The following is a 19679-nucleotide window of genomic DNA, read 5'->3' as shown; positions in this document are numbered from 1 at the left end:
GCACTGTGATATCTTGCGGATAATACAAGTGATTGCATCCGATCCCATCTCCTCATTCTGTCTCCTCTCTCACGTGCGCCCCTCCTGCCCTGAACATTCTGGCCTTGAAGTAGTGTTCTGGCTGACACTCCAGATTGTGTGCAGTGTTAAAATACGAACAGCCCTATACAGTCCTACCCATCCATAGAGTCAAACCCATCTACTAACCCTCACCCACAGGGGGGCTGGAGCCTATCCCAGCATACAATAACTAAACATGAGACATGACATGACAAGCACGAAACATGACAGCCTAGATGTTTTGGGGGGTAAGACTATTCAACAGAGAACTGGTATAATACATTTTTACCAACATTACGTAAGTAATGGATAATGTTGGAAACAGCAGACAATTGTGCATGATCACTTGCATGAATGTGCCAAAGCATTTGCAATTTGTTCAAAAGAAGTGACTGGATGATGTGGAGGTTGAACAAGTAGTTTTAAGAATTTCAATTCTGATCTGAGAAATGTACCAAAGCGACTGAGAAAAACTGTAAGATGAAAATAACTTAATTAAGATTAATTAAAGATTGATAGCTAGTTAAAATTATTTGATGGCAAGTGGTTGGAAAAAAACAGCATACACAGGGGTACTCCAAGACCAAGTTTGGGACCCAGTGATCTATGGAAATCTCTTTCTTTCACGTTGCAGGGATTTTAACCACAACACACTACACGTCTCATCTTATCCATTAGCAGAGAGAAAGAAAGATTTCCCACCAGTTTCCAATATTCTTCATTTTCATTGGCTTTTGCAGAGACTTTCTGTTTGTTTTGCATTACCACAAACCATTATTTTCAAGTTATCACCCCCACCCCACCCCCCAACTTATTTTCTTTCAGTTGCCATTCCCATATATTTTATTATTTACATAAATCTGTGAAATAAATTCCTGTTATGGTCTAACCCTAGACTGGGCCGTAACACCCATCCCCTATGGTTACTGTTGCTATGTCCATTAAACATTCTGGGTCTGACGATGATGGTGAAACTGAAATGAGGATATTGTTAGAAGGTGGAAGGAACACTTTGAGGAACCCCTTAATCTGACAAACACACGCTGTCTGTGAGATCAGAAAATATATACTTTATTAAACCATGTGGGGTAATTTATCCTCTGAATTTGACCATCCTAGTTGCTTAGCAGCAGTGTGCAGCCACAGTGAAGCACCCTGGATGTGGGCAGCGTAGTGTAGCGGCTGAGGTTGGTGGTACAATCCCCACCCATCTTCCTCGACCTGTCGGCGGCCTTCGATACAGTCAACCATGAGATTCTGCTCTCATCGCTGACTGGGATGGGTTTCACGGGATCTGCACTGGCATGGTTTTCGTCCTGACCCCCACCCCCTACAAACTGGAGTCCTGCAGGGCTCAGTTCTTGGCCCTCTCCTATTCTCTTTATACACCATGTCTCTTGCTTCTGTTATCTCTTGCCATGGCTTTTCTTACCATTCTTATGCCGATGACACTTTACTCTTTCTTTCCTTTCTTCCCAATACCCAGGTCATGACACAGATCTCTGCCTGCTTGGCTGATATCTCTGTGTGAATGACTTCCCACCACCTGAAGCTTAACCTTGGCAAGACTGAGTTTCTCTACATCCCTGCTAAGTCCTCTCCGACAATTGACCTCTCACTGATTGTCAAGGACTTTGTAGTATCCTCCTCCCATTCGGCCAAGAAGCTTGGGGTGACTCTTGATAACCACCTCACACTCGCTCCACACATATCCTCCACTGCCAGAACCTGCAGGTTCTTCTTCTATAATATACACTATATCCGTCATCTCCTGGCGGAGAAAGCCACCCAGCTCCTCGTCCAGGTGCTTGTCATCTCCCACTGGATTACTGCAACTCCCTCCTGGCCAATCTCCCAGCTTGTGCCATCAAGCCCCTCCTGCTGGTCCAGAATGCTGCAGCCCGCCTGACCACCAGTCAGCCCAGGTTTCACCTGGGCTCAGCTCCGGCTCCGCTCCCTCTTCATCACGACGGTCCGGTGCAACGCCCGCATTACTGCTGACGCTGCACCGATCCGCCTATCGATCTCACGCTCCCTTCTACCCTCACTCGTGAACAAGACCCCGGGATACTTGAACTCCTTCACTTGGGGCAAAGACTCGTTCCCAACCCATAGGGAGCAATCCACCGTTTTCCGACAGCGAACTATAGCCTCGGACTTGGAGGTGCTGACTCTCATCCCGGCTGCTTCACACTCGGCTGCAAACTGCTCCAGTGTGTGCTGAAGGTCACGGTCCGATGAAGCCAGCAGAACCACATCATCTGCAAAAAGCAGAGATGCGATTCTGAGGTCACCAAACCGGACACTATCCTCACCTCGGCTGTGCCTTGAGATCCTGTCCGTGAATACCACAAACAGGACCGGCGACAAGGGGCAACCTTGGCGGAGTCCAACACCCACTGGAAACATGCTTGACTTTGTGCCGAGAATGCGGACACAGCTCTCACTTTGGTTATACAGGGACCAGATGGCTCATAACAACGGCCCCGGTACCCTATACTCCCGCAGTACACCCCACAGGGTTACCCGGGGGACACGGTCGAAAGCCTTGTCCAAGTCCACAAAACACATGTGGACTGGATGGGCAAACTCCCATAACCCCGCCAGCAACCCCGCCAAGGTAAAGAGCTGGTCCACTGTTCCACGACCAGGACGGAAGCCACATTGCTCCTCCTGAATCTGAGGTTCGATTGTCGGTCGGAGCCTCCTTTCCAGCACCCTAGAGTAAGCTTTCCCAGGGAGGCTGAGGAGTGTGATACCCCGATAATTGGAGCACATCCTCCGGTCCCCCTTCTTGAAAATGGGGGCCACCACCCTGGTCTGCCACTCTGCAGGTACTGTCCTTGACCTCCACGCAACATTGAAGAGGCGTGTCAGCCAAGACAGCCCAAGCCAGAGCCTTCAGCATCTCAGGACAAATCTTATCCACACCCGGCGACCTGCCACTGAGGAGCTTTTTGACTACCTCAGCAACTTCCGCCAGGGATATAGGTACAGATTCCCCCGAGTCTTCGGGCTCTGCCTCTTCCACAGAGGACGTGTCGTTCGGGTTCAGGAGCTCCTCGAAGTGCTCTTTCCACCACCCGACAATATCCCCAGTCCGGGTCAGCAGTTCTCCTCCCCTGCTGAAAACAGCCTGAGACAAGCCCTGCTTTCTCTTTCTGAGTCGTCGGATGGTTTGCCAGAACTTCCTCGAGGCCAACCGAAAGTCCTTCTCTATAGCCTCCCCAAACTCCTCCCATACCCGGGTTTTTGCTTCAGCGACTGCCGAAGCCGCAGCCCTTCTGACTACCCAGTACCTGTCTGCTGCTTCAGGGGACCCCCGGGCCAGCCAGCCCGAAAAGGCCTCCTTCTTCAGTTTGACGGCCTCCCTCACTGCTGGTGTCCACAGCGGGTTCTTGGGTTGCCGCCCCGACAGACAGCGATGACCTTCTGGCCACAGCTCCTGCTTGCCGCCTCTGCAATGGAGGCTTTGAACATGGCCCACTCGGACTCCATGTCCCCAGCTTCCCCCGGGATGCGTGAGAATTTCCTCCAGAGGTGGGAGTTGAAGACCTCGCGAACAGGGGCCTCCGCCAGACGTTCCCAGTTCACCCTCACAACACGTTTGGGTTTACCGGGTCTGTCCGGCAGCCTCCCCGGCCACTTGATCCAACTCACCACTAGGTGGTGATCAGTTGACAGCTCTGCTCCTTTCTTCACCCGAGTGTCCAAGACATACGGCCGCAAGTCTGATGATACGACCACAAAGTCGATCATCGATCTTTGGCCTAAGGTGCTCTGGTACCAAGTACACTTATGAGCTACCCTATGCTCGAACATGGTGTTTGTTATCGACAATCCATGACCAGCACAGAAGTCCAATAACAAAACACCGCTTGGGTTCAGATCAGGCAGGCCATTCCTTGCCCAGGTGAGCGTCAAAGTCGCCCAGCAGAAATATGGAGTCTCTGGGTGGCACCCTTTCCAGTGACTCCAAGAAGGCTGGATACTCTGAACTGCCGTTTGGTGCATAAGCACAAATGACAGTAAGAGCTTTCCCCCCAGCGACACGTAGTCGCAGAGAGGCAACCCTCTCATTCCCCAGTTGGAACTCCAACACAGTGGTGCTCAGCCGGTGCCTTGTGAGTATCCCCACACCGCCCGGTGCCTCTCACCTTGAGCAACTCCAGAAAAGAACAGAGTCCAGCCCCTCTCCAGGAGTTTGGTTCCAGAACCAGTACTGTGCGTGGAGGTGAGCCCAACTATATCTACTCACATTTATTAGATAACAATAGTGGTGGAATAACACAAAAGTAAAGGCATATTTTATTTATTTTCTCATATATTTTATTCTAATGACATGTTCAAGTGTTACATTCATGAAAGGCATTCATATAGATAATACAAAGGAATCTAAAAAATGAATGAAAAAATGTTGAGTACTGTGCAAAAAGTATGTACAGGCAACACTGATAATATGCGTACAGCCCCAGGCACTCACAGTAATTCTGTCCATTAGAAATGTAAACATTAGCATTATTTATATTTATATAATTTACATGTTGTCACAAAGTGCAAGCTGTGTTATCTTTTCTAAAGAGAAACCAATAGGAGGGGTTTTCATTATTTTTATTTGAATGAGGACATCATTTCCTTCAGCTATATACGATAGGGAACAATAATACGATAAAATATGTGAAGATTGCATATTCTAGGCAGTGGATTTGAGCTGAAAACTTCTTAAAATAGATCTCATCCATTTTTCTTCAAATATGAGAAGCGAGAAAATGAATATTATAATAGTTACAAATGTCTGGTACAGAAAAATCTGTTAAAAGTGCTCATTTTGTTCTTTAAAATATGTATAAAAATAAGACATTTCTAATTTAAGTAAGACACTTACATGGCTTTAAGTGAGTACATGTTTTAAGCAAGCTCAGCCATTATTACAGAATAGCACTGTCATCTTTTTATTATTTTTGAAGACAACCTAGAGATAACTTTATTTAACTTTAACTTTAAATAACTTTATTTATTCCCAGGGGAAACTTTGGGACATAAACAGTGCTTTCAACAATATACACTCTGTGAGCACTTTATTAGGTATTAATTAGACTTATTTTTTTAGACTTATACTACTGTATCCTATCCACTTAGAGTCATGGTGTGTTGTGTGTTCAGAGATGCTCTTCAGCATACCATTGTAATGTGTGACTATTTGCATTACTGTCAGTTCTGACCAGTCTGGCCATTCTCCTCAGAGCTCCCTCATTAACAAGGCGTTTCTGTCTGCAGAACTGCTGCTCACTGGATCTTTTTAGTTTTTTGCACCAGTCTTTGCAAACTCTGGAGACTAGTGTGTGTGTGAAAATCCCAGGAGATCAGCAGTTTCTGAGATACTCAAACCACCCTGTCTGTCACCAACAGTCATTCTACAGTCAAAGTCACTTCGATCACATTTCTTCCCCATTTTGACATTTGGTCTGAAAAACAGCTGAAGCTCTTGACCATGTCTGCATGCTTTTATGCATTTAGTTGCTGCCACATGTTTGGCTGATTAAATATTTGCATAAAACTGGTGTACAGGTCTACCGAATAAAGTGATCACTTTAAGGTGAGTATTTATTATTGGCCTAGCTAATTTTTCTGTGCAAAATGTTTGTAGATGCTTGAAAATGTCTATGGCAGCTTTTCAATGGCCTTTATGGGACATTTGTGGGTTTCTGTATTGTATTCCTTCTCAGTTCACAGGCGGCACAGGCGGCACAGGCTCTTACCTGTGTTCTTGCATGCCTATTGTTGGCCAAACTTCTGAAAGTTCAAATGTATGCTACAATTATGTCAAACACAGGGAAAGGGAAACAAACAAGTTTCATTTACATAGGCAAACATTATTTATGAGGATAAGCAGTTGCAACAGATAGATGCTGAGCGATTGAAGAAGAAAGTTGTACTGGCATGCTGACATCTGGGTTGTCAGGTCATAGTTGGTGAAGGTGACATAAATATGTTTTTATAAATTATTTTAAAGAATTGCAGAAGTAGGAATCATTTTCAATGTTATCAATTTGTTGCAGCTTTGAGGTACTTATCTCCTACTTATATGTATAGTAACATTACTGTCAAGGGCAGCCTGTAGCGTAGTGGTTAAGGTAAATGACTGGGACTTGCAAGGTCAGTGGTTCGAATCCAGGTTTAGCCACAATAAGATCCCTTAACCCTGCATTGCTCCAGGGGAAGATTGTCTCCTGCTAATCAACTGTATGTTGCTCTGGATAAGAGTGTCTGCCAAATGCCAATAATGTAATATAGAAAGCCCTACTATTTATTTCCTTATGAGCAGTGGTTTCAGGCAGCATTTCAACCAAAGATCAAAATAATAATACTGATAAATATAGCTGCAAGGATCCAAGCAGCATAGCAGCAGTGAGCAAGCAAAGAGAATTTGATGGACCAGCAATCCACATGGAACACATTTCAAAGATGATTGGAGCTTGTTAAGTCCATTTAATGTGATAAAGGGAACCCACAGAAGAACCAGGAGAACATGCACCCACACAGAAACGGCCCTGGCAGGATTTGAACCCTGGACTGCCTTGCTAGAAGGCAACTGTTGCAAAAAAAAAAGTGTCAGAGACAGGTTTCTTGCTGACCTTTTTTAACCTCTCATACTGTATATATACTTTTTGTCATGACATAGCATGCAAATGTTCAAGTAATTTGGTAATTTAATTTATGGTGATTTTTCTACATCTCCTTGTAATAGCGCCCCCTTTTGACCCAGTACAACTAAAGTATACAGGCAAAATTGGTAAAGACGTCTATCCAGTTTTGCGTGAATCCAACTTTGCTTTCAGACGTTATTAGCATTCATGAGATAAGGCATGCCTACATCTACTTTTGTTGGCTGTTTATTCAGCCACATTGTAACATATCAAAATTTTGAATAATGGTTTGAAGAAGCTTGGTCTCAGGAGGCAATACACAAAACTTCCTCCAAGTTTGATGAATCAGTGTATGGACCAATTTTCAAGATGATTTAAGTCCATCTAATGCAATGATGGAAAGCCAGAACCTCCTTTCTGAGAAGCAATCGTGCTAACCACTGGACCACTGCACCAACAGGATTGCCTAATGTTTTTGAAGAAGCTTGATCTCAGGAGGCAGTACCCCAAATTGTTACATTTTTTCTAGGAGAAGAAGCATTTTAAGCATTTTTCAAAAATGCTGAATCCAATATGGAGGACATGGTGGGTCATGGAAGCGCATTTGTTCTCCAGACATATATGGTTAAATAAAACTGATGACAGTGCAAACACAGTGAGAAATACATGTGCTGAAGCACATAAAAGGTTGATATACTACAGTTATACTGCCAATTGGCCAATTCTCACCAAGTTTTTAATGACTGCTGAATTTTGATTGGCTATATTTTTTCAGATATTACTTTATCATTGTACATCCAATTGGGGGCTGATAGAAAGACATAGCAACTAAAGTTTAAATTTGATTGGTAGAATAATTTAGGATTTTGAGGCATTTTTATTTATATTCCTCTTATATTGCCACCTATTGGTGAAACTATATGAAACTACTAAATTGGCATGCTGCCCCAGATGCTACTATTGCACGAGTTCGCCAAGTTGCATGATGATCAGATACAGCATTAAAAGTTACAGCTGTTTCAATAAAAATGACCACACTTGCAACAATTGACTGGCATGTCATGGTTTGCAGCATCCAAAAACAGTCAAAAAATTTTATTGGGGTAACCTCTAGCATGTTCTGTGTCAGCCGCAATTTGTTGAATATTAGATGAACATTGTGGAAGAAGAAACAAAAAAAGGATCGAGTGATGTAAGTATTTGCCCTTAAAGAAGCACTGTCACACTTATTTGACTTGAGCTTATTTGAGGATCAGAAATAAATCCAAGCCAAGGAATCTGGGGGGAAAATAATTTTGATTCTAGACAAAACGGTTAAGGAGTTATGGGCAAAAATGTAAATGGTTGCCAAACAGAAACACCATGGGGCCAATAGGCATCATTGAAATGACCAGAGTAGCAGTGGACTACCTGAACCTGCCTGCCTACCTGTTTCATAGCTGTACAATTTACAGTTTTTGCTGTACATTCATTATTAAGAAAACAACAAAAACAATAGGGTTCCAGCACTTTGTGCTCAAACACCTAATAATAACCAGGTAATATACACATGTACCTCTGAAGGCATAACACTGCTGTATGAGCTGCTTCAGTTATACATCAAGTTTGCGCAAGTTTGCTCCTGTACCAGTCGATGTTCCTGTACCAGCCATTGTGAAGCCAGCAGGTCATCAGACCCTTCTGTGTCTACAATTTCCTTCATCATCCACAATACAGTTTGTACTAAACATACACAAAATCTGACATAATATTTACCCCAGAAAGCAAAGAATGGACTACTTTTACCTTGATTGGGTTTAAGGAGGGACCGGTGGGGTACACAAAATGAACAAAAAGTTTGTGTGCTCTTGTATGTCTGTTGTTACATAACATAGGATATATTTATTCCTTGACAAGGCAATTGGAAACTGATAAGAAGAGGAGGCCTTTAACTGATTTGTTATTTTGCATGAACATAAATGTAAACATAACACATATCTTAAACAATCATTTTTCCTGCACAAACAAAAAACAACTGACAAAAGTGGCAACTTTTAATCTAAATGATATTCCCTAAAATCACATAGACTAAAGGCAAATAAATCTTCATGGAAAGCTTATGAACAACATACCATGAATTGCGTTTGAATAAGTAAAAGCTAAAAGCTGACCTTTTTCCTGAAAAAAGTCACACAAAGAAATATCTTTTAAATTATGTTAAAGGTGTTAAAGACTGGGTGTATGTCAGGCAACAATGCTGCAAACTGCAGAAAGAGGAACCTGTATGATATAAATAGAACAGCAAAGCTTTGAGAAATGCCCAGAAATGATCTGGCAATGTGCCACATTATATTTCAGCTTCTGGCACAGGGGATTTTCAATGGTTTTAATGAACCATATCTAGACATAGCAAAGCAAGCTGAGACAAAATAGGCCAGATATATCTTTCATTTTACTGCATACTAGCACAATAAGACAGTCATGGTGTTTATAATGCAAATGCGTTCATTGGAGGTTATAATATTTGCATAATATTAACATTATTGACAGTGCATTATGATCAATTATTTGTTGTATCAGAATGCTATACAACTGACATGGCGACGATACCACATTTTGTAAAATACACATATGACTGATGTTTTTGTGCAGATAGTGAATAATGGTTGATCGCTTATTGATCATGGGTATTATTCATCTGCACACTTGGTGTTACTCCATATGAAGACATTTTTTTATACTTCTTTTCTCCCACAATTTGGATTGCCTAGTGATATTTGTATACACTTCCTGTAGGGGCATCACCCTCTTGGAATGCAGACCCTTCAATAAGCATGAAGCCAGATGTCACATCTTTTCATTGGCTGAACTACATCACAGGGGGCTGTGAACCTGGAGCAGGCAGGTTGTAGGCATGAGATCCACCTGAGAAGACACTACTGAGCACTGAGGTGGGAAATATCCCCGGAAACTGTAATCGCTTATATTTAAATCTTTTTCGTGTTGGGTGACTCTACCATCAATTATGCGCTGCCCGATGCAAATCCCTGTTACAGGTGGGAATGCCGTAGCCTGGATTTCATCTGGATGATCCATCCATCCATCCATTTTCTAACCATTCAGGGTGACGGTGGCAACATCCCTCACCCCAGTGATTTCCTCCAATTCATCCCGGGATCCCAAGGCAATCCCAGGCCAGCTGGGAGATATAATCACTCAGTGCCCTGGGTCTGCCCCTGGGTCTCCTGCCAGGTGGGCATGCTTGGAACACCTCAAGAGGAAGGCGCCCAGGATTTGAGCCATCTCATTTGTGTGTGAAGAACCATGGAAAATTCCAGAGATGTGGACAATCTACCTAGCATGTGTATGCTAGCTCTGCAATAAATCATTGTATACAAAATGCAGACATTTTTTAAAACTCCAGAGGATCTACCTCCTTCTGAAAGCCGTTGTACAAATCTATACCCCATGGAAAAAGTGGAAGCCACCAATGTAGGAAATAGCAGAACAGTAGTGCCAATTATTCAGCACAGGTAAGGATATACTCTACCTTTGTATGACTATCAGCATGGACCAGAATAGTATATTAATAAAACATTGTAACTATGTAACCTGGGCATGACCTTCACAGTGACTGGTTTTATCTCTGGGGTTTTAAACAGCAAGAAAAGTAGAAAACAGTGTCCAGGGATTCATCTTATATTTGGGCAAACAAAACGAGGCCTTCTGAGGTTACAGTTCACAATGGAACAAAAAGAAGGTTATGCAGTTGACAATTACATCCCTGTGTTTTTGTTCGTTTTTTTTTTTGTTTAGGTGCTATTTTTATGGGAATGCAGAGTGGGTTTTGCTGATTTAGAAATTAGAAAGCACTTATTTTTCATGTTGTGCATATGTTGTTCTGGCCATCTGGACCTGGTGGTATTTGCACTTGAGGATACATAATGCTTTATGTGTTTGTGAAACTATTTAGTAAAAGCTTACCATATATGCATTTTGGATACATATGCTTAATAAAGGTACAATGTCCTTAAATTATATCGTCACTGATAATTTGGTACACTATACGGCTTAGTAGTCCGTTTCAGGTACAGCATATTGCTCTCAACCTGGCTTTGAAATACCAATCCCATTAATCAAATTACAAAGGCCTTCAAAATCACATCTCTGTCAACAAACCCAGTTTCTTTGTTTATCACACTCCCAAGAATGTGATCTCTTGTCTATGTGCAATCCCCAATTAGTGCCATGCGAGGTGTTAGCCGTGTTGTGGAGACACTGCAGGCTCTCTTCATAACAACTCACTAACTACTGCCAGTCTTCCAATGGAGAACGCATAGTGCATTTTCCCAAGTGCTGTCTGTTATACAATAGACTCTCTGATGTTGCTCTCTGATGTTAAGGTGTGATGGTACGGGGCTGAGTGCAAGACCACCTCATTGGTGACTTCCACAGGAACCACATGTTGTGGCTCATCAGGGGAAAGTGGAGGCCACATTACTCCAGGTTCTACGGAGCGTGGAACTCCTGGAAAATCAGGCTCTTCATCAAGAGCCTGGCTTCCATAGAGCGCCTTCATCTTTCTGGCAATTAATCCCTCTGTTTCTGGTGGGTCATCATTATCCTTCTTCACAGCAGCCTTGGAGCGGTACATATAAGAGGCCTGTTTGACGGACCTCTTCAGCAGATGTCCACGATAGGCCCTTTGAATGACAACAGCTGCCATCTCTTCCTCCTTGCGCCTTAGAGTGGTGGTGACTGGCTCAAAAGATGAATTGGAGGGATTATTCATGATGAACTTTGCCTCCATGCTCTCCTTCATGGCAACCATCTCTAATGTATCACCCAAAACCTCCATTGTGAGGGCAACGAGTATGTCCAGACAATGAATTCTGTCCCCAGAGACCATTGGAAGGTCCATGGCTATCAGTTTATGCTTGTTCGGTTTTGGAATCCTCAGAGGATCCAACAAGGTATCACAGAAGTCTGACACTTGGTTATAGTGTAGAAACTGGCTTGCATCTAGATCAAACTTCTCCCAAGTCTCGTAGAACATCTCAAAGTCATCCTCACAGAGGGGATCCCCGCTCTCCTCTTGGGCCACATTGAAGTTCTCCAAGATGATGGCAATGTACATGTTGACCACTACAAGGAAGGACATGATGATGTAGCTGCAAAAGAATATGATGCCCATACCTGGATTCCCACAATTCCCTCTGACATCAGAACCTGGGTTCTCTGCATCGGGATCACAGTCTGGTGGCCCACTGTTCAGCATGGGAAGCAGGAGCCCATCCCAACCAGCAGAAGTGGTGATCTCAAAAAGGCAGATAATGCTACTGCCAAATGTCTCAAAACTGAACATGTCATCAACCCCAGCCTGTTTTTTGACATATGCAAAGTTGGACATCCCAAAGATGGAAAAAATGAACATGATTAGAAAGAGGAGGAGACCAATGTTGAAGAGGGCAGGAAGTGACATCATCAAAGCAAACAGCAGTGTTCGGATACCCTTGGCTCCCCGGATAAGACGTAGGACACGTCCTATTCTGGCCAGTCTGATGACTCTGAAAAGTGTGGGTGACACAAAGTACTTCTCTATGATGTCCGATAGCATGATACCTGAAAAGAAATGAAAGAATGAGCTACAACTGTAGGCCTTACATTCAAATGTAGTAGGGACAAAAAAGGCTGCATACGGTACCAGTCAAAAGTTTGGATACACCTTGCCTTTTTCAGGATTTTTTGATTAATGTTTTATTTCCAAGTAATTCATATGCAGTCAAAGTGCAGGTTCTCATATTTTATTAAACCATGTTTTTATACATTTTGGTTGCACCATGTAGTAATTACAGCACTTTTTATACATATCCACCTGTCTCAATGTTTGAGATGATTTAACATAATGTCAAATAAAATAGTCATGTTTTGTATTTGGTTGCATATCCATTGCATAGCATGACTTCCTGATGTCTGTGACTTATCAACTTCACCACAGTCTGGATATCTTGTTCTCAGGTTGTCCTACAAGCGATACTATAACTTTTAACATTTTAATGGATCTCTATGAGAATTGGTGGGTAGGACTAGATTCAGCTATAAATTATGCTGATACAGTACAGAACACATTTGTTGGCTAAATGACTTTAAGTCATCAAGGGCCCGAGGTATCAAACCAGCCTCAAACAACCGTGCTGCTACTAGATATACAGTAGATACTTCAAGGGTTGTTTCTCCTGAATAATTCTTCCATTGAGTTCAACAGGAAAATTAGTCAGGAGAAATGTCCCTTGTAGTATCTACAGCATATCTGGCAGCAGCAGGATGGTTTGAGGCTCATCTGATACCTTGGACCCTTGATGACATAAAACCATTTAGCCAACAAATGTGTTCTATACTGTATCAGCATAATTTACAGCCGACTCCAGTCCCAACCCCCAATTCCCATAGAGATCCATTCAAATGCGAAGAGTTATAGTATCGCTTATAGGACAACCTGAGAATAAGATATCCAGACTCTGGTGAGGTGACAGACATCAGGAAGTCATGGCATGCAATGGATATGCAACCAAATACAAAACATGATTCTTTTATTTTACATTATGTTAAATTGTCTCAAACATTGAAATGGGGGGGTGTAAAAAGTGATGTAATTACTACATGGTGCAACCAAAATGTATAAAAATATGGTTTAATAAAATATGTGAATCTGCACTTTGACCACATATGAATTGCTTGATTACAAACAGTGGAAATAAAACAATCAAAAAATCCAAGGTATGTCCAAACTTTTGACTGGTACTGTATAATAAACACTATGGATAATGATCTACTATATTTTATGTTCAAACATACAGGAAAACTATTTCATTTTATTTAAATACATTTACTGTCATGTTTCAGTGTTTTTTATTTAGAAATCTATTTTTCTGAAAACCACAGGTGCCCAAATTGGTGGCACCCCAAACATTTACTGTAGATAAAATCTAACTTTCATTTAGTTGATCTCAGTCTAAAGTCTAAACTATTTTGTGTCATTCAATCACTTCCTATTTCACCAGAGTATAAAAAATTTGGTAACAAACATGCAAAACCCCTTTATCAACCATCAGCATGGAAAAGCCAAAGAACTGTCAATTCAGAAGACACAGGTCATAATTGACCATTACAAGTCGGGTAATGGGTTGATAAAATATATACATAAACGGTTAAACATACCACTTAGCACTGTAAGGGCAGTAATAAAAAGGCATAAATCATACGGACTGGTCGCAAACCTTCCAGGAAGAGGATGCATGTGCATATTATTATATTATTATGTAATTGAACGTTTTGGCCGTACACACGATCAAAATCTTTGGCGACAAAATGGAATGCATACAAGGAGAAGCACCTCATACCTACTGTGAAATATGGTGGGGGGTCACTGATGTTTTAGAGATGTTGGGAGGGGCACTATTTAAGATCAATAGCACAATGAATTCAACAAAGTAGCAGGAAATCTTGGTCTCTGCTAGGAAGAGTCTTGGTCATAGATAGATTGAACCTTTGTGTTTGCACAAAGCATTAAACCCAGGGGTGCCAATAAATGTGGAACCTGTTTTTTTGGGGAAATACATTTTCCATTTCCAAATATTTAAGACTTTGGTCGATTCCATTATATAATTAATAAAGCGTGATACTTTACGCATGTTAGAAAACAAAGATTTTGTCAATAACTATTATTTTCTAACAGCATTTCTTGTGCATATTCACCAAGGGTGCCAATAATTCTGGAGCCCACTGTATTCGTATGCCTTTTCATTTTGATTTTATGTTTAATTTCAGAAATTGCTCAAATTTATCCAAGATGAAACATGTACAATTCCTGGCTTTTTCAAAAAAAAATTTTGTCATGTAATCTTTGAAGAAAAAGGCTACTACACACCCACTACTGAGAGGATGACCACAATAAAATCAAAAATATTCCATCCAACGGTGAAGAAATACTGTCTTAGAGCGAACATCTTCAGGGTACACTCTCCAGTGAAAATCACAATGAATATCAAGTTGATTTTATTGAGAACTTCATCTTTCTCTTGACTCTGGTCATCTGTTTCAACCATCATGGTCACCATGTTGAGGCAGATCAGCACCATGATGAAGATGTCAAAGAACTGTTGCATGATGAAGTCATATACTTTTCCCTGGATTTCATTCTTCAATTGAGAGTTGAAAAACAAACAGAATGAACAGAAATGGTAAATGAAAATCAAACATTAAGAACTCAAACATTAAAACCATTAAAATTGTTCAATGATATTTAGTATGTTCATGCTTTCACAAAATTTGCCTGAAACATTACATTAATTGGTTAACTGCAAAAAATAACTTTTGAATTCGTAAAAAGCAAGAACTAAAACCCTAGAATCAGTTCTGAATATATACATATACAGTACATGTTCAAACTCAAAGACAACATGTATGTCATGTTTCATGTTTCTCACGTCATGTTTCATGTTTAGTCATTGTCATGTCACGTATTATGTTAGTCTAGTCTTGCCATGTTGTTATGCTTTATTTCTTGTTATATTTCATTTTCATGTTTAGTTGTTACGATTTTATTGTTAGTCATGTCACATTATGTAGTTTATTCATGTCACAGTTGCAAACTTGTTATGTCATGATGTATGTTTGTTTCATGTTATGTGGTTTTGTTCATTGTTTAGCATACACTTTTTTGTGTCTTTCTGCAAACCTTGCATTCCTGCTTTCTCTCTCTCCCTTTTTGTCACTCACACCCTAATTGTTTCAATTTCCTTTGTCTTCTTACTAATCTACTAACTTTAGATCAGGATTGGGTAATACTAACATTCTAACCATGTGTTCATGTTCCCTTACGTTTTTTGTGCATGTCATTTACTAATTTACTAACGCTAGGGCAGGATAACTTTATTACTAACGATTACTAATTACCTCGTTAAGCTGTCAATCCTCCACACCTGATTTCCATTCTCATGCTGCTCTCAAGCTAATTGTCTACACCTGTCTACACCTGCATATAAAGCTCAGTTTCATGTCATGTCTTGTTGCCTCCTGTTTGTCAGTGCACGCTTTAGGGGTTTTGTCAAGCCATTGTCTACCCGTTATGATCCAAGCCTGTTTATTGACCAAAGACTTCTGTTTTGTTGACCATTGCCTGCCTGTACCACAACTTTGCCTGCTGTCTTTGTGCTTTTGCCCCGTGGAGCAGACTTCGGTCTTCGGTACTTCTGCCCCGCTGACAGCTTTCCTGGCTACTGGACTTTTTGCATGGTGTACCGATTACGAGACTGCCTTCTCCCTCGGTATTGTACTTTGGTTTTGGCTGGATTTCACGTGTATGAACTTTGCTTGTTTTTCGACTACGCTCACTGACGGGACTTTATTACACCTCTGTTGTCTGAGTTGTGCATTTTGGGTCCAACCCCCCACGCACCCATCTCAATGTTTGTATCAATCATATTTCATGCTTTGCTTATCAATACATATACCAATGTGTACCATGTATTTGTCTGAAAAGCCTGCATACATCATGTATAAAAGTTCTGTTTTCAGCAGTATACTGAATGAAATGAGAATGTCTAACTCTCCTGGGTTAAACTGCAATGTCTAGTGCAATACATTGGTTAAAACTTGGCAATGCTTTGATGTTTCACATCTACCTAGATCATTCTGAGGCTCTTGATAGGACAAAAAACCAGCTGCCATCATTCACAGCATTGGAGTTATGAGGCATCATTGGATATTTATGGAGTTCAAGTTATATTTCCCTGAGCTCCTCCTAGATGATGGCATTCCAGTTTGAGCTGCATAAAACTGCAAAAACAACATTTTCCTCTGCCTAATCTCTGGCAGAGCTCCTACTTGTGTTGTCTGACCTCTTTGTATTATTCATGAGTCTGCTGGTAGAATTAGTTCATTTTGGTTTCATACATATAATGTCCTTCAACAATTAGAGAGGGCGGTCAAACAGATGACCAGTGGTAAAGAAGTGTAGAGCAAGAGCATGTCACTTGGAACTGTATGGGATATCTTAGTTTGCACAGATATCACAAAACTCACAAGTGAAACATAATAAACTGGAATAGTGTACCATGTGACTTGTTACTGTGAAAAGGTCACTGGCATGCAGGTAAGTGTACTGAAAGAATTCTAATTCTTTGGCTGCAGTGCCCCTATTGAGTCTATGTGGATGGCATCAACCAGAACAAATGCTGCAGATTCAAAATGGGGAAAAAAGGGTAAAGTTAAAATAAAATGTTTTTGGATGCTAAAGTTTACCCATTTAAAGATTTTGTTTAGATGTACCCCGATGAATCTAAAATAAATTATGAATTATGCATGAGTTAGTTAAAATAGGAAGGCAAAGTAACATTGTTCTGAATATGAGCTTTCTAAAAACTTTGTGCCCAGTCATTCCACTGTGGAGTATCATGCTGTGGTGCTTGTGGGCGTGACTGCATACCGACGGTCTTGGAATGGGTTTTACTGGTTTCTTAGAGCCAAGTTTCTTCATCGCATTGTAGTATTTCTTCTGTTCCTCTGTCATGAAGATGTCTTTCCCTCCAAAGTACACAGTTACAGATAATTATTCTTGATGTTCATGTTATTTGACATTTTAAACACATTTTAGAAGCTAAACCTTTATTATTTAGCTTACAAAGCACCAGACAAAATATTTATTACATTTTGCATTATTTATTCTTTCTTTTAAATCAATAAATATGGTAATCCTGTGTGGTGTGTGCAAGTATACTTATCTTTTTCTTTTGCTGATTGAAGTTGTCAATAATAACACCAATGAAAAGGTTAAGTGTGAAGAAAGACCCGAAGATGATGAAGATGACAAAGTACAGGTACATATAGATATTGATCTCGTATTCAGGCTGCTCTTCAACCTGGGTGGATAAACACAGACTTTTTATGATAATCATATAAAATCTTTGGATAAGTTAAGGTTGCATATAATTTCACAGCTCTTTCTCTGTTTCAAATAGGCTGCTGCTGATTAATATGTCATGTCCGTGGACAAATAATTACCTCACGTGAATCCACAGCCGCATACATAATGTCCATCCAACCTTTGAATGTTGCCTGAATAATCAAATAGAAAAAAAGCTTTGAGATCCTCTGAAATCACTACGGGCTCTGTTTTCCAGCATCAATTTTGCATGGTGTGGACAGCTCGAAGCATGCAGTGCAGATGGCAAATGTTGCATTATGCTGAATATATTATCAGTGCGTGTTCTGAAACTGAATTCATAAATTCAATTTCCTCTTTTCATTCCCTTTTATAGCCATGCACAGTATGTAGCCTGTACTGTCAATTTCTATTTCTGTCTAGGTATGCAATGGATGACTATGGATAAGGATATGGATATAGCTACTAACCATGTTCTTTTGTGGGACATGCAGAGTTTGGCAATCCCTTTTTTCAGTTGTAAGGAATCTCATAAATAAGATAAATCCTTTGGAATTTGTATGTATACACTTCTCACAGAATAACTCATGCACTTAATGCATGTAGCTTGCATATTCAGTACTGGGACACATGGAAACATTGTGCAGTTTAGTTCTCTTTACAGTAAGATACAGAAGATTGCTCAATGATGTTGGTATGAACCAATACATGATGGTAGGTGTAATGATTATTATTTGTATGTAGCACAAACAGCAATTATATCGTTATATTTGTTTTAAGTTGATATTACATATTACCACACATTAATAGCCAAACACTGTTCATCAATGCAGTCTATGCATAATTTGTGCCAGTATTATAGATATAATTTTAACTACAGTCAAGTTGTTAGGCTGAACAAGCATGAATTGCATGGAAAAGCCTTGAAATAGCAATACACCCAATACTGTGCTGTGACCTGCTCCTTAGACCTTGTGTTGCGAAGAGGCAAATTGTTTTTGGGGGGATTTGTCTGACCGGAAAATTTCAATAAGCTACACCAAAATAGCAATGCGCTACTCGATCTTGACTGTCACTCCCCAAGCAATGTCTCTCCTCCCACTTTGGTGCATGGTCCCACTTTTTTTTTTTTCTTCAACTTTTCTTATTGATTAACCTCACTGGTTAAATGTTTTTGGAATTAAAATATATTATGGATTTGGTTCTCTGAATCATTTTCATTGCTGATGGAAGGGCATGCAGCTTTAAGAGTGGAAATCATGGGGATTGTTTCTGTGTGTGTTTTGAAAGAGAGCCTGGTCACAGAGAAAAGTCAGTCATACAAGGGAGTTATGTAATTGTCTTTAGTACAATAAAGGAAGCAAATGCCAAAGGATTCTTCGTTTTTACAGCAGAAACCAGCTAAGTCGTTAAGTTGGGTGTTATATAATTAGCAGCTTTGGCCCTGGAATTGAAAAGAACAGTGGTTCGATTCCCCTATGTCTCCCAACTATGGTTTGGAGACAGAAGCAGGAAAACGTAACTGTGAAAAGAATAGAAACTTTAGCCTGATTCATGCCGTCTGTGAAGTAAAAATAAATAAATGTTGAGGTCCTCCCATGCTTGTTTTGTCACAGCACATATTATAAAATAAGTAACCGTTGTTGCGAAAACAATGGTATCATAAAATAGTTTATACAGGTAGAACCGTTAGCTTCATGGCTTTCACTGTTAAACATGATTGAATGGAAATAAACGCACTCCGGCCGTGTGGTTTAAGGGTCCTAAGTATTCTGTATTAGAATGACTTGGTCATTATTACGGTCTATTTCTAGTATATGTCACTGTGCAAACATCATTAAATGAGCAGTTCTATTAACAAAGCCTACGGTTAAAAGAAAGTACAATGTTTAAAATGAAAATAAAAGATTTATCCTGGATATTTCAATTGTTCAAATAACCAAGGAGAGAGTTTCATACGCAAAGCACACCCATTTTCCAAGTTACTCGCTCAGTTGAGTTTAGTAAGCCATATCATTCATATGAATTAATTTAATTATTTTTTTCATTTT

The 19679-nt window shown here is 40.6% G+C and overlaps 1 protein-coding gene across 4 annotated transcripts in view; it reads right to left on the bottom strand.

Annotated features, from left to right (window-relative positions):
• Window positions 1-8726: 8726 nt before the first annotated feature.
• scn4aa (sodium channel, voltage-gated, type IV, alpha, a) overlaps window positions 8727-19679 on the bottom strand; it is a 63683-nt gene continuing 52730 nt past the window's right edge. For all 4 annotated transcript variants that reach the window (XM_061231096.1, XM_061231098.1, XM_061231099.1 and 1 more), the window contains 5 exons: window positions 17748-17801; window positions 17468-17605; window positions 17173-17277; window positions 14614-14884; window positions 8727-12308 (listed from right to left, as the gene is read on the bottom strand). In XM_061231096.1, coding sequence (XP_061087080.1) covers window positions 11050-12308; window positions 14614-14884; window positions 17173-17277; window positions 17468-17605; window positions 17748-17801 — 1827 coding nt within the window. In that variant the 3' untranslated portion in view covers window positions 8727-11049. The remainder of the gene's footprint in view (window positions 12309-14613; window positions 14885-17172; window positions 17278-17467; window positions 17606-17747; window positions 17802-19679) is intronic.

Source organism: Conger conger, chromosome 2 (assembly GCF_963514075.1).
Source record: "Conger conger chromosome 2, fConCon1.1, whole genome shotgun sequence".
NCBI lineage: Eukaryota > Metazoa > Chordata > Actinopteri > Anguilliformes > Congridae > Conger > Conger conger.
This window is presented reverse-complemented; position numbering and strand designations above follow the sequence as displayed.